Genomic DNA, 15,807 nt, shown 5'->3' with positions numbered 1-15,807 from the left:
ATAACCGAAACGTGTGAAGTCATCTATGAAAGTGATGAAATATGAGGCTCCATGCCTCGCCCTCACATTCAAAGGACCACAAATGTCAGAATGTATGAAATGCAATGGAAATTCAGCTCTAGTCCCTTTACCGAATGGTTTTCTAGTTGTTTTTCCCGCTAGACAATGTTCACATACGAATAGACTAACATTAGTGAGTGACCCTAAAAGGCCTTCTCTAGCTAATCTTTGCATTCTTTGCAATCCAATGTGACATAATCTAGCATGCCAAGTACTTGCATCAATCTCAACATTACTAGAAGATGCAATTAAAGAAAAACAACAATCGACATTAACATTGTACTGATCATAGTCAATGTCTAACACCATAAAACCATTCGGTACATGACCTAAACCATAATAAACTGTTCCATACAAAATGTCAACACAATCGCCATGGAAATTCAATACATAACCTAAGCTAAGAAGAACAACTACAGAGACCAAGTTTCGTCGAATATCTAGAGCATAAAGGACATCATGTAGGAATAGGTTTCGACCACCACGTAAGATTAATTTACATGTGCCGATACCCTTCACTTCAACTCTTGAGTTATTCCCAACATATATCCATCTTCTTCCAGGCTGTATCCGACGATACTCCACAAATGCTTCTCGGTCTCTAGCTACATGGTCTGTTGCTCCTGAGTCTACAGTCCACATTGGATGAGATTCAGCAAGCATTACAGTACTAGAAACAAAAGCATTACTCAAAGTAATGGAGTAATAGGGTACCTTTTTCGGCTCAGTGCATTCACGAGCAAAGTGACCCATCTTGCCACAATTGTGGCACTCCATCTTGGCCTTGTCCTTCTTCCCACCACGCTTCTTGCGTTGGAAGGTCTTAGCCCTCTTAGGTGCCTGATCAGTCATCTTCCCTTTGTTGTTGAATTGAGAATTCCTTTTGCGCTTGAAGCCCGAAACCTTGCGCGAACTCGATTCAGCAACATAAGCATGGGTAGAGGATCTCGCAGCCTCTAGGCGCTCATCCTCTAATTTCAAATGACGCGCAATATCATCAAAAGTGACAATGTTCTCATTATGCGTCATATTGATCTTCATATGCTCCCAATTATCAAGAAGAGACCTTATAACAGCCTGAACTTGCTGTTCATTAGTAAGGGAGTGACCTGCCGACTTCAGCTCACGAATCATGTTTGACATCTCTCAAAGATGCTACCTCATCGTTACATTTGGGTGCTTTCGGTATGTGTCAAACTTGATGGTGAGTCTCCTCAACTTAGTGGCAGATGTACCCCCAAACTTATCTTTCAAGGCAACCCACATAGCTTGAGCTTTATCATAACTTTCAAACTCACACATGAGATCATCTTGCATACAGCTCAGCAACGTGATGTGAGCAATGCTATTTTTCTTTTTCCAAGCTTGATAAGCTTCTAGATCTCTCTTGTGTTGAGCTGAAGTTCCATGCTCAGGTTCATCCATGGTATGGTTGAGGGTTTCCAAAACCTCTTACTACTCAAAGATGTACTGAACCTTTCGATGCCAAATATCATAATTGTCACCGTTCAGCTTCTCACCTTTATTGAGGTCAGCCACAATGGTCTTGGATGCCGATGCCATAATCAATTGCTATAACACATTGACATAATAAACGCAGAATCAATACTAGCACATTTTTTACAGAGTAACACACATATTTAATTTGCAGCAAAAACAAACTAAATTAATGATAATTCAACAAAAGACACAAAAGCAAAAGTTCACTATGTTCCCAATCAACTTCTATGTACAATTGTTCTATTATCATTAATTAGTTTAATTTGCGCAAATTTTAAGTTCTAGGTGAGAACTTTTTCAAATTCTACCAACCTACGAACTCCCACTAGGAAAAATAATTACATGACCTTATGTAATTTCTACATTTTTCCATTAACACAAAAACATAGCATGATAATAATCAACGTATAAAAACAATCATGCTTCAACTATAATAAAAAAATGCAATTCAACGTGTAATGGATTTCCTACCATTGTTCTAATTTTCTAGCAACTAGAGAATTGCAAATATATTAAAAATATATACATCATGTCATTGAACCAAGCTCTACACAGCATATATAACATCATTTGCACACAAGCTAGCTACTGTATTCCTAAATCACAAGAAAATGCGAGCTACAAATGAATAAACTATGCATTAAACCCCAAAAAATACGCGTACATAGGGTTTCCTACGCATTTTCATACATTTATAAAATTCAAAAGTATAAAATAATTATACCACTGTGTAGAGAACACTCATACGAACCAAACGCCACCGACCACGCTCCAATCGGAGCTCGCACGCGCCCACACGCGCCGCCTGAGTGTGCGGCGCGTGTGGCGCACGCGCCAGCGAGCCGAATGACTCCTGGCCAGTCTGACCGGTCCGACCGGTCCAACCGGTGAACGGTCCGACCGGTTTGACCACCGGACCGGTTGACCGGTCCGACTCGTTGACTGGTCAACGGTCGGGTCAACGCCGGTCGGGTTGGGGTAGGGTCGAGTGACCGGCCGGCCAAGCCGATGACGCCGCCAACGTCATCGATAACGTCATCCCGGCTGTTACCGACTATTGGGTGACGTCACCATGCGCCGGTTCACCGACCGGATGATGCCGGCCGCCCGGCGGGCGAGCGAAGGCGTCGTGCACGTGCCGGTTCGCCGACCGCGCGCGTGGCGCACGTGCTCGGCGTTCCCAGCGCGTTGAGCGCGTGGCGCCCATGCGCGGGCGCTTCGGCCGTGCGTGTAGGCGCATCCGGCGGCGTCGCGGCGGCTCGACCCATCGTCGGACTCGTCTCGACGAGCTCTTTCACCCTGTATATTCAAAAATTAATTTTGGCCAAAAAATTATTTTGAAAAATGGCCAAAACCTCACGGGTGCACACGACCCAAACCCGTTCTTCACTCCGGTTCAATTTGAGTTTTCAGATGGCAATTCCGACCATAAACATCCAAACAGTGTAGAATACAATTTCTTGATCTCAATATCAAATGGTAAATGAGAAAACTCTATGAAAAATAAGACAGAAATCACGATGGGGCTCTAAGACCAATGTTGGAATTTAAGTCGGCGGAAGACGACTTACCTGATTCCAATGCGCAAACAGTAATTAACCCCGGAGCAAACGTTGAATTGCGAATGAATCATGAACAACACTACCTCACGTTGGTCTAGATGCAATCACGAGGAAAACGCCCGATTTCCACAGCGTAAATGCCAATTGTTCTTGCAAAGATGAAATGGAATGCCTTGATCTTCTTTGATGGAAATGGGACAAGAAAAAGAAATTTTTTTTTATGTGCGAATGAATTGCCAACTTTTCCAACAGTTGTGTTCGGGAGGCTTTTATACGTCTCCATGACACCCCTACAAATGGTGTCCTTCCATCGTAGCGTATCAAGTCCAAGTCCAATCGCAAATCATGGACGTAGCTAACTAGCTAAAGTCAACAATGTGATATGCTTGGTTTTGTCAATGTCTTTTTTCCTTTGATAGGATTTCCAATTATAAATTATTTAGAATGAGAAATTTTTGTTTCGAATGAGTTAGTCCGGTCAAAAAGAAAATATTAGAATTAAGGGTTCATTTATTTCATGAAAAATAAATAATTTTAAAAAATATTTTTCTAAAAATTATCACTAGTATTTTGCAAAAATGATTAAACATAAATGACATCGACAATAAATACAATTTTTCATTGACTAATTATTTTCAGTAATACAATCAATCGTTTATAGGAAAATAATTTTAAATTATTTTTTTTGCAAAATAAACGGAGCATAAATTATTGAATATTTTCGTTGAAATTTCTTTATGGATCTTTCTTCTGATTTGAATCCTTTCCTGTTTCTTCTTCTTGCTTAATTCTCCCCTTTCCCGTTTCAAAACCTGTCTAGTCTCAAAGAAAAAATGGCAGGTGGCAACACCGCGTATATGAGAATTTTGTTGACCAGCCTTTAGTATATTTGTTAAGTAACTAACTTGAAAATTTTAGGATCTGTAAATAAAACGTATTTTTTTTATTTTATCGTCAAATTTAAAATTACAGTTTAAAAAAATAATGAAGCGAGTATATGCGAATATGCTTGTCAATAATTATATGTTATGAAAGTTTCAGTTGCTTCGGGTTCAAAAAAATTCAAAATGTGTCTATCAAAAGATATAACTTAAGAAAATATGAAAAAGAAAAAGTCTATTAGCATACACTTTAAAATTACTGATGTAACTACTTAGATCGTTTTATGTGCTACTCAAACTTCTGAAATTGAGCTATCTCATACAATACGTCCTTAACTAGTATTTGGACACTCATTAATATAACCAAAATTGTAATAATTCCATATCTATTATGATTGAGATTTACAATATGAAAATACTTAGTGAAGTATTATATATGACTCACACATTTTGCTTACTATTTATCATGTCTCTAAATTTTCTGAGGGCCAATATGGATAGAGTATTACTTTTGACTTTTAAAAAAAAAAAACTACTTATTAGTTTGCACACTTTAATTATCTTTTATGAGTCCGAAACACTTGAAATTTTCACAAAATGAAAATATTGATTCCTAAGTCCACATACGATTTCCTACAATTTTTTTTTAGATTTGAATACTATTGTAATATTAAATGGAAAATAAAACATTTTTATTACCTTTAATTGAGCTAAAACAAATTGATCCTAAATCAACGCTAATCAAGTAAAAGAATCTTCTCCTTCGGAGGGAAACAACGTAGATTCGTTTGCAAGTTGTCAAATCCGCAATCAGTGGTTTTTTGAACAGGGAGGCATTATGCTGTGTTTTTGGATAGAATAATTATCATGTCTCTAAATTTTCTATGGGTCAATATGGATAGAGTATTACTTTTTCCTCTCTCTTAAGGGAAAATCTCAAATAGAGATTCAAATTGCCCTCATTTTTCTCAAAAAAATGACTTGAAGTGAAATCCATTTAAAATAAGGATTCAAAGTGGTCATTCAATCTCAAAGAATGACCTCACTAGCCAGCTAGTGAATAAATGCATCTCCGATGCGTATTCCGATGGCCTGATTAGGGTATTTTCGTCTATTTTTTTTTTTCATTTTCAATTGTCCTATTCATCGTCTTCTTCATCCCCTATTCATTTTCTTCTTGCCCAAATCAAGAACACTAGACTTGTAGAAAGGCCAACGAGCGTCGGCCGTTGGTAAGGGTTGATGAGGGCTTGACGCCCATCACCGGCAATGAGCGAGTCGGGCGAGCCTTCATTGGCTGCAACTGAGGGCCTGTAGGCCGACCCTCCCCAGATCTAGCGAGGGTTGGCCTCACCTGGGGCTAGTGAGGGCTCGATGCCCATCACCGATAGCAGGCGAGGGTTGTCAAGCCCTCACTGGCCGCGGGGGAGGGGGGCCATCCAAATCGAGACCATATAGGGAGGTGCTCGAGGGCCAAGGGGTAGCCAGGGAAGTCGTCAATCTGAGAGCAATGGTGGAAGGAAGGGACGAAGAAGGCAACGTCGGCGTCCCAATTGTAGTCCCGGTAGAAGACAAGGTTGTTGATGGAATGGCGAGCAGAGGCGGGGGAGGTTGCCCCTCGCGGCAATTAGCGAGATCGCCCCTCATTGGCCCTAGCTCGCCCACCTCATCATTCACAAATAAGGGCCGGCGATGGCTTGCGGCCGGTGAGGGCTCGGCGACCCTCGCCCACTATCGGTGATGGGCGTCGAGCCCTCATCAACCCTTCCTGAGTCCAATGTTCTTGATCTAGGCAAGAAGAAGCCGAACAGGGGACGAAGAAGATGATGAATAGCACAACCATTGACCCAAAAAAAAAAAAAAAAAAAAAAAAAAAAACAGGACAACCAAAACATGAAAAAAATAATTTTTTTGGACAAAAATACCCATGATCGGGCCATTGGAATATGCATCGAAGATGCATCTGTTCACTGGCCAGCGAGTGGGGTCATTATTTGAGACTAAATAATCACTTTAGGTCCTTATTTGAGACAAACTCCACTTACGGTCCTCTTTTAAGAAAATGAAGGTACTTTGGGTCTCTATTTGGGATTTTCCCATCTCTTAATAAATACTTAGCAATCCAAACCATGAACTTTCTTGGATCGTCGACGTGGTTGAAGGGTTACATGATTAAGAAAAGGGAATTTCTCCCCTACACGGGCCTCTTACGATACTCACAGGTGTTGTAACTTGATTAGTACACTCCTTTTTCCTACCCTATTATCAGGAGTATCCTCTAATCATTTTACATCTCGAGATCCCAAGATCCGAACGAGACATGAGATGAAGCCTTTTAACATCACTTTTAGGGCGCAAGAGTCAATATTGATAGAGTATTAGTCTTTCCTTTCTTTTAAGAAATACTTAGCAATTTACACACTTTAATTATTTTTAATGAATCCCGAACACTAGAAACTTCCACAAATTGAAAATATAGATGCCTAAATTCACATATAATTTTCTATAACTTTTTTTTGAAATTTGAGTATTATTGTAAATATTAAATGGAAAATAAAAGAATTTGTTACCTTTAATTAAGCTAAAACAAATAGGTTGTAATCAACGCTAATCAAGCTAAAAAAGTTTTCTTTTTTTCCTCGGTCTCCAATGGAAGAAGAAGGGAAATAAAAAGAAAAAGGTACAACTGATGAAGAAAAGAAAAAATCAAAAATATTATAAATTCAGAAAAATAAAAAGAATTTGTCAACATTGGCGCCGACCATATATTGACAAATCGTTCCCAACATTGAGTTTAGTCAACTCTAGTATGATTCCATTCGATCCAATTATGTACTATTAACAATTTTCTTCCTACCTGAATATTGAATTATGAGAAATTTGACTTTTGTCTAATGTAACATAAGATCAATGTCCGAAACAGAGACATCATTCGGATTTCGCAACGGCTCCAGTGAGGCCCAATTAAAATTATGCTAATCGCCAACATCATTTTGTTTATACAAACTTTAACAACCCAAAAGTTAGGTTTATGTGCACAAAGTCTGTGGTTTGGGTAACCGTCATTTCGCTTGCGATACTCGAGGGATCCTGATGTCAGAACAATGACGTAAGGATTTGCTGAACCTCTAGTCCCCCGTCATTTAATGGAGCCTCGTTGCTAGCAAAACGTCCCTCTCTCTCGACCGTCATACGCAACAAGAAGCAAATCTACCTTAAGGAAAGGATAAATGTACGATGGATCAATCAACGAGAAGAAGCAGTATCTTTCTGTTTGGTAATAGACAAAGAGCAACCGATGCTGGATACATTAAGTCCAAAAGCAAAGATACTGTCCGATGTTCACTTCGGGTTGGAGCAAAGGTGTTCTGTCACTTACAGTGGCCTCTACGACATTTTATTTCTCATCCCTTTTGTAGGATTGCCTTCGGTATTTGGGAGAATGTTGGATCATCTCCTCCTGGGATTTTCAATATTACAAATGCCAGGTTGCGTTTCATGCTCAATGATCCTAATGGTGATTTAATTTTTGACCCATCAATGAAGAATCACATGCACAGAATGAGCACGATTCACATTTAAAAGAATAAACAGCTGACGGCAGGCTACTATGAGTCCCTCCATGATTGTGCGTGGTTGTGGAAAACTACAGAGGAATTTCCTACCTTATGCGATACAATGTTTCGTGGAGTAATGTAAAATCTCAAACAAAGACCTAATAGTCCATGAAAAATCTCTAAAATTTTAAGGGGGCGCTTTCAACAGCAGTAACCAAAGCATCTATATAAGCCAACCTGCCAAACGTTGATATCACAGCCTGCTATTGCACTTCACACTCTAAATAAAAAATGGAACGCTTGGTAGGATCTTGTCTGATTATGCTGTTTCCGTTCTCATTCCTCATTGGAATACAAGCCCTTAACTCATCCTTTTTCTCTCCTTCCTCTCTTGGGGCAGCTGTGCCCTGTCGTCCTGATCAGAAGTCTGACCTAGTTCTGTTCATGAATGCGATGGTGCCGAATAATTCGACATCCTTCTTCTGTCAAATGGACGACATTTGGCTCAGTGAAAAAAATATGGTTTCCTGGAACGCTGACACAGATTGTTGCTTGTGGGACGGAGTCACGTGCGATCATATGACAGGTCATGTGATTAGCCTTGAACTTAACTGCTTGCCCCCAAACCCGACCTGCTATTCTTCTGCAGGGTCATCAAACAGCATTGAAGTATCCACGTTGGGTTCCCTCAATCATTCTTCTCCTCACAAAGCAGAAAGTCCATCAGAGTCGAATTCAAACACGCTGCTTCAAAATTTGACCAAGTTAAGAGTCCTCATCCTCGATGGGTTAAACATGTCTGGCATTGACGTGAGTGGCTTGAGGAATCTGTCTCCATCTCTGCAAGTCCTCAGCCTCAGTTCCTGTAATTTGCACGGCACGTTAGCAGGGAAGATTTTCCTTTGCCAAAGCTGACATGTCTCAATTTATCAGGCAACGAGGAGCTTGCGGGTTACTTACCCGAATCAACTTGGAATAGCTCTCTGAAGGTTTTGGACTTGTCCTCCACGGGCTTCTCTGGGGTATTACCAGAGTCCATTGGCGACCTTCATTCTCTGGAGATACTCTGGCTATACCATTGTAATTTCAATGGCTCCATTCCATCATCAATCGGTAACCTAACACGACTCGCCAGATTGGAACTCTCATTCAATGAGCTTAGTGGTCAGGTTCCTCCGACTCTATCCAACCTTGATCGGCTCATTCTGCTCAATCTTGCCTCCAAAAATTTCGGAGGTCCAATACCCGATGTCTTCGACAACAAGACACAACTTCAACAACTGCTTTTCTCACATAACCACTTCGCGGGCCCCATTCCTCCGAGCATAAAAAATCTTTCCAATCTAGCCCGACTCGACATTTCGAATAACCCCATTGGCGGGTCTATACCATCATCACTGTTCTCTCTTCCGTCCTTGACGAGCCTAGACCTCAGTAAAAATGGGCTCAGTGGTCACATAGGCAAGTTCCTTGCCGCACCCTCATTAGTCCATGTTGACCTGAGTGGTAATCAGTTGCGTGGCTCAATCCCAAGCTCGATTTTTCAGCTGGGGAACCTCACCCATTTGAGTATCTCAGGAAATAAACTGAACAGTGTTTTAGACCTACGATTGCTGTCGAGACTCAGAAGTCTAACAGATCTTGATCTTTCGAACAACATTTTGTCACTGAGCAATAGCAAAAATGTCGATTTTGTCTTGCCGCAACTTTCAAAAGTCAGTCTTTCAGGGTGCAATATTACTGCAATCTCTGCATTTTTGAGAAATTCAACCAGCATGGGGTGGATAGACCTGTCGCGCAACATAATCCACGGTGATATCCCACCATGGATGTGGGATGTTGGGACCAGGTCATTGTCTTATCTTAGATGTGTCTTACAACTTCCTCACTAGCTTCGAACAAGTTCCATGGAAAATCTTATAATCATCGACCTGAATTCAAACTTGATCCAAGGGCCATTTCTGCCACCATCACTCCCGAATTTGGTTCTCATCTTCTCGCTGGCTAGCAATCGAGTGAGTGGCTATATCCCTGGCTCTATTTGTGAAATGAAGGGCCTACAAATTCTTGACCTCTCTGGCAACAATTTCACTGGAACAATCCCTCAATGTCTAGGGAACATCAGCGACAGCCTTTTATTGTTGGATTTGCAAGAAAATGGACTTTTCGGCACTATCTCACTCACATTCGGCAAAAATGCTGTCCTGAGAAGTCTTCACCTCAATGGAAACAAATTTGAAGGCCTGTTGCCACGCTCTGTAATCAATTGCACGCAACTTGAAGCGCTAGTTCTCAGTGGTAACAAGTTGAACGACACTTTCCCAAGATGGTTGGAAACACTTCCTAGCCTGCGGGTCTTGGTCTTGCGATCGAACAGACTTCACGGCTCCATAGGCAACCCTAGAACTGAATTTCCCTTTCCGCAGTTGCGCATTCTTGACCTTTCCTCCAATGAGCTCACCGGTCCTTTGCCCAGCACCTACTTTGTAAATCTGAAAGCAATGATATCGACTGATCAAGATGGATCCAAGTTGCGATACATGGACCAAGGTTACTACCAGGATTCCATAAATGTGATAGATGAAAGGACTTGAAGTGCATCTCCCTAAAATCCTAGTGACCCGAACGACCAGTGATTTATCAAGCAACAAGTTCCAGGGAAGGATTCCGGATGTAATGGGAGAGCTAGGATTACTGAAGGGGCTCAACCTTTCTCATAATAATCTCGAAGGCCATATACCATCATCTTTGGGCAACCTTTCCGAGCTTGAATGGCTGGATCTTTCTTCAAATGATCTTAGCGGGGCAATACCAATCGAATTGACAAAACTCACATTTCTGGAGGTCCTAAATGTCTCTTCCAATCAACTAATAGGATCGATTCCTCCAGGGAAACATGGCACGACATATTAGCCATGGTAGCGGATTAGTGTTGCCGTAAAAAAAAAGATTATTAAGTGTAAAACAGTGTTGCCCAATGGTGTGACTTGTTCACACGAATGGTGAATCTTAGGACTACGTAAAAAGTTGCGAATAACTCCAAAAAAGTAATATTCCATACAAAAAAAGTTCATTGAATGTTGCAAAAACACAAAAAAGATGATAATCGTAAACCCCATCTAAGCTGTGAAGCCTTCGTCGTCGTTGTTCATTAGAAAAATCGACACCGGCAACTCAGTTGCAAGCCAAAGAGCAACGTTGGAGACGTTAATAGGTGTCATCGTAAACATAATTCATGGGGCTGTTTCACAAATCACAAGTTAAGGGACTTGAAAGTTACCGTGGGGGCAAATATGATGAATGATTGGGAAGAACAATGAAATCAAATTTTAATGTGTGATATCACTTTTTTTAAGGAATTATTTACCCCACAACGTTGTTAATGGTCACTAAAAAATTACCTCTAAGATACAACACAATCTCGACTGAAAATACTAAATAGTAATTCTAGTGTTTGTCCAGAGTCTCTTAAGAAAAATAATTAAAATGATTGATGTATTTTTGGAAAGAAAAACTCAAAAAGACTTCATTTTTATTCATTCTAAAACTGACGTACTTATCTTAGTTTTAATGAGTAGAGGCAACCATTCAGAAAATGTTGCAAGTGAATAGGTACGTTTTTAAAGGTTATCTTGAAAATACATATAAAAATTCAAAATAAAAATAATAATTAACTTTTTGATAATCCGAATTTTATCATTTCTGAATATACCGAATAAACAAATACAACCTTTCAATTAATAAAGATTATCAAGATAATAGTATGCAATAAAAAATAAAAAATAAAAAATAAAAAATAAAAAATAAAAAAGAGGATTAGTTGGTAATTATCTCTCGCGGAGGATCACCATAGGATTAGTTGTATTCTTGACCCCGTCATGTTTGGTTAATCGTCACCGTAGGAGTTGCTTCTTCGTGAAACACCTACTTTACACGCAACGAAGGGTCTTTGGATGTCTTTGTCATGCCAGTAACACCTCACCGTCTAACATTAGTTTTTCGTCTATTACTCGTCAATGTATTTTCAATTGTCATCCTTCAGGGAGTAGGGCTAATCGTGTTTGGATCTTCATATTCACCAAGCGTTCACTTTCCTAATCAAGTAATTGCGTCTATATGTGCATCTTCTGTTCTACCTTTACCGATTAATGAACATGTTCCCAATTCCTCGCCTATTTCTAAGAATGCCATTCCGGACCCCTCTCCTATTTCTTGATGATGCTCACGTCCCTCCTAATGCCGCTTCTTTTGATCGCGCAATTTTGCTTCCTGAATTATGTCATTTGATCCTCAGCCACAACGCTCTCGACGTCCACCCTGACCTCCACCTTATCTTAGCACCCATTTTAGTTCCTATCTTTCTCGAATTCTATAAGGAAAAGAAAACATATCAACAATTGTTTGAGGGAAAAACCAATTAAAATTCTTTCAGTTATCACTCGTGAATTCCTTGCTTCATCAGATTGTATGAGGAAAATTACTTTTTCCCATGCAAACGTGTTATTTTGGTGCAGACGACACGTTCGTGAAAAAATAACAAGGGCAAATAAACAAGAAGACTTGAAAACAGCATCAGCCTTCCCGGAAGAATCATGCAAACGAGAGAAATCGAGAACGAGATACAGAGAGAGAAAAGTGAAAGGCCGATATTCTGCTATGAGATAACTCAAGCTAAACTTTGGCCAATTAAGCTATGTGAAGCTTTCCCACAATTGTGGAATTCTTTTATCTTGGCGAGTAATGAGAATATGGGTTTGTCGTATATCAAGTCCTAGTTAATTTATGGAAAATGTCTCAGAATGCTTGTCATTGCCACGGCATACTAATGAATAATATCTTCTCATTGGTAAGGTTTGCAGTTTGGTTTGGACTAGTAGTTCTGGGTGGTCTAAGTTTTTAAATGGGTGCTTGTGAACTTTGGCAACATTCCGACCAAAAATAAATAAATAAAGAACACTTCGGCAACATATTAAATGGCGCAGTCTTTTTGATGCAATAGTTTCTCTCTCGATCTCATTTGAATATAATAATGCAGCCGCGCCACAGAATTGTAAAGGCTGTAAAAGGAAAGGACAAGATACGCACGGGGTGGTGTTTTAACTTTTAAGGGCTTGGGCACTGCTCGATAATTAAAGGATTAGTTGGTTATGCTGAAAAAGGTAACATATGACTGATCTGGGACAACTCCTGATTTATGCAGCCGCATGAATTTGTTTATTACTTTCTTTTGTTCTCACATTATTCACTCGATGTCAGCACACCTTTTCTGTTTTCATTATAAATGCTTGATGATGCTTCAACGGCGCGAGAAACTATTTGACGGAAATCGCTTGTTGGTGATCATGATGATTAATGATGACCATGATATAGAGCTGTTGACGTAGGATGGCAATTGTTGACGATTATTACTAAGTGTTGGACACGAAACGAGAGGAGACAACTGAGGAGGCCAATTGAATATGAATATATGATTGGTAGTTAATTCCAGCGACATTTGAAGAGTTGTAATCGATTGTCAATATGGTGACGTGGGATCATAGAGCATAAAGTTTAATGATTATAATTGTAACTGTTTGTAACCGCATGAAAAATATTATCTACTTATTAGCAGTTACTTTTGTGTAGACTATAAAAGTTAGTGCGTGTGCATTGTAGAGCATCCACGATCATCAACAAAAAATTATGTATTTCTCAGTTTCAGTTATCAATTTATTTTAGTTTTTACTATTTGCATTTATTTTCCTTTATTATTCTTGATCCTTGTTATTTTTCGTGTCTGAATTACAATTGAACCCAATTCATAAGAAACTAAAGATCAAGTTTTGGTAAAAGGTATCTTATTAATTTCCAAGGAAAAGGTTGGTAATGAAAAAGTTAGACCGCCACTAAAAGAAGTACCCCATGAATTATTGTAAAATGAAAAAGAAATTTCAATGACCACTGAACCAAAAGCCAAATCTTGAGCTTGGGCACGGCTCTGCGGCAGAGCTCAAGGTCGTATAGCGTGGCCTAGATCTCAGGTCGTCGGGCTCGACCGCAAATAGAGGAGGGCGGAGGGAACAGGGGACGGCGGAGAAGAAGAGCTGTCAATGGAGCACTTCAGTTCATCACTAGGAGACTGAAAAGTTAAAGAAGAAAGAAACAAATTTGTCTGCATCATATTATCAATAGTGTCACGTAAGATGAGCAAAGCTGACTAGTCCTACATATAAACGATTTTGGCCAGATAAACTAATTGAAAATCGTCAAAAATTTTAAGGTTATATTAACCAAATTGAAAAAATTTAAACTAAATAATGATCTGTGTAATATGTTTTGGAATTTTTAAATAATTTTTTCTTAAAAGTATTATAGTTAAAATTATTTAAGGGCAATGACCATTGAATTTAAAAGCATTTTGGAATTAAAAACGTTATATAGTTGAATTCATGTAATGGTTATGATCACCGAATTAATAAAACAAGAATTTGTTTAATGGCTACCGAATTACCAAGACTGTTTTTCTTCGTTGAATTTATTAATGGACCCCGAGTTACCGCAAGAAAGTTAGCTAAAAGAAAGCATTAAGCAAAGACCTTTTTTGGTCCAATACATCTTGGAAGTAAGCTAAAAAAATTATTAAACCAGAGACTTCAATTGGTCGTTGGAGCCGGTCATTCCCAACTTTAGTACCAATTCTGCAATATGCTTTTCTTCTTTCTTTCCTATGGTAGGAAGATAAGAACCATGCTTAAAATTGGTCAAGTCGTGAAAGCCAGTCAAGTCTTCAGCATTGCGATGCTAGGATGATAAGAACCATGTTATAAATTTCTAATTGTGTTCATAATGAATGTACTGCTTCAAACCCACCTAATTTCTCCTCGTCTAGACCTACTCCAAAGATTCATTTCCTTCTTTTCCCACTATATTAAAATTTAATTACTTTTTACAAAGTAGAACTCACAATGACTTGTTATACCTGATGTAGAATTGTAGATTATTATATTTTATGCGTTGCTTCTTTTCTTAGTCTATGATTTTTTTACAGAAAACACGCCATAGCGGAAAAAATTAGCGCGACTACTTAAGGATGCGGATCAAACATTTCGTGATTAAAAGATTGGACAGTAATTTGGGCATATGAATTGACCCGTCTATATGGGTGCAAGCAAAACTACAAACTAATTGAATTGCTTTAAGATGATGGCGTGTGGTGCAGGTAAAAAGCTGAATTTTACAATTAAAATACAGTATTTATGGCAGGCCTAATACTCTAGAAAACCCCTTATTTTAGCATAGTTCCAATTCTACCGTAAACATTTTTCATTTCATAAAAAGTGTTAGAACTTTTGGTTCTGTCCCATTCTACTCTGATTTTTTATAGGTAACTTCTGGGGCAATAAACCCAATTGTTCCTCTCATGCTAGGTATTGATATAGCAATCTCTCGCCCATGACAAAGTTTAGCAAGGCTGAAATCCAGAATCTTGGGGATAAAATCTCGATCGAGAAAAGATATTCTAAGCTTTTATATCGAAATGCAATATTCTAATATTGCAGCCTCAGTGTAGATACTCTAGCCTATGAGCAATGCCAATTGCAATTTGATATAGTATCTTCCATTCCAAGGAATTACTCATATTTAAAACTCTTCCTGAATATATGAACTTATCCAACAAACCATTAGGCATGTATTCGAATGTTAGAGCTCTTTTCTTCCCTTTGTAACAAAAATTTAAGAGAGTGATTACATCAATGTGACAAGTTCTACTAATGCTCACAACTTCATTGATAAATTCTTCTAGGCCACTTTTCGAATCTATTAGAATTTTCACCGCCACAAGACAATCATCTTTTGATCTTTCCTTCATACACTGCACCAAATCTTCCTTGACCAAGTTTCTCTGAAAATGATTTTGTCATTTTCTTCAAATCAGTATATCGGTATCTTCTTGGATCGAGAGATCCATGGATTTCCATCAGGTGCTCAATTCCACAATCTTTCTTGTTCTTGAAGAGTAGAACCTTCCATGTGAAAATGATGGTAATTGCAGATATTGAAGCACCAACAGCAAATGCTCCACTTCTCATTTTCAATCACTTAAAAGATATTAGTGCAATACCAAAGCAAGAGATACGAATTCAGTGATGTCAAAGAGATGTTCTGGTGGATTCTAGAAAAGGAAAATCTATTATTTCCAAGGTTGAGTACAATTACAAAAATTGCCGATAGCAAACGCCCAGAGAGTGAAAACTTTGCCTGTGTGGT

General features: G+C 39.0%; 1 protein-coding gene across 1 annotated transcript; it reads left to right on the top strand.

Annotated features, from left to right (window-relative positions):
* The first annotated feature begins 5,513 nt into the window (after window positions 1-5,513).
* On the top strand, window positions 5,514-10,154 carry LOC120294475 (receptor-like protein 43). Its single transcript, XM_039314564.1, has 4 exons — window positions 5,514-5,613; window positions 8,210-8,425; window positions 8,494-8,729; window positions 9,453-10,154. Exons 1-4 carry the CDS (start codon window positions 5,514-5,516, stop codon window positions 10,152-10,154), a joined length of 1,254 nt encoding a protein of 417 aa, XP_039170498.1.
* The last annotated feature ends 5,653 nt before the right edge of the window (window positions 10,155-15,807 follow it).

The sequence above is a fragment of the Eucalyptus grandis genome, chromosome 6, assembly GCF_016545825.1.
Source record: "Eucalyptus grandis isolate ANBG69807.140 chromosome 6, ASM1654582v1, whole genome shotgun sequence".
Classification (NCBI taxonomy): domain Eukaryota; kingdom Viridiplantae; phylum Streptophyta; class Magnoliopsida; order Myrtales; family Myrtaceae; genus Eucalyptus; species Eucalyptus grandis.
This window is presented reverse-complemented; position numbering and strand designations above follow the sequence as displayed.

Bases quoted from the DNA above. Each gene is read 5' to 3' on its own strand.
- LOC120294475 (XM_039314564.1), top strand. From the start codon at position 5,514: ATGGTGGAAGGAAGGGACGAAGAAGGCAACGTCGGCGTCCCAATTGTA. The intron at 5,614-8,209 runs GTTGCCCCTCGC...ATTCTTCTGCAG, and splicing joins GGCGAGCAGAGGCGGGGGAG to GGTCATCAAACAGCATTGAA. The intron at 8,730-9,452 runs GTTCCTCCGACT...CTTCCTCACTAG, and splicing joins TCAATGAGCTTAGTGGTCAG to CTTCGAACAAGTTCCATGGA.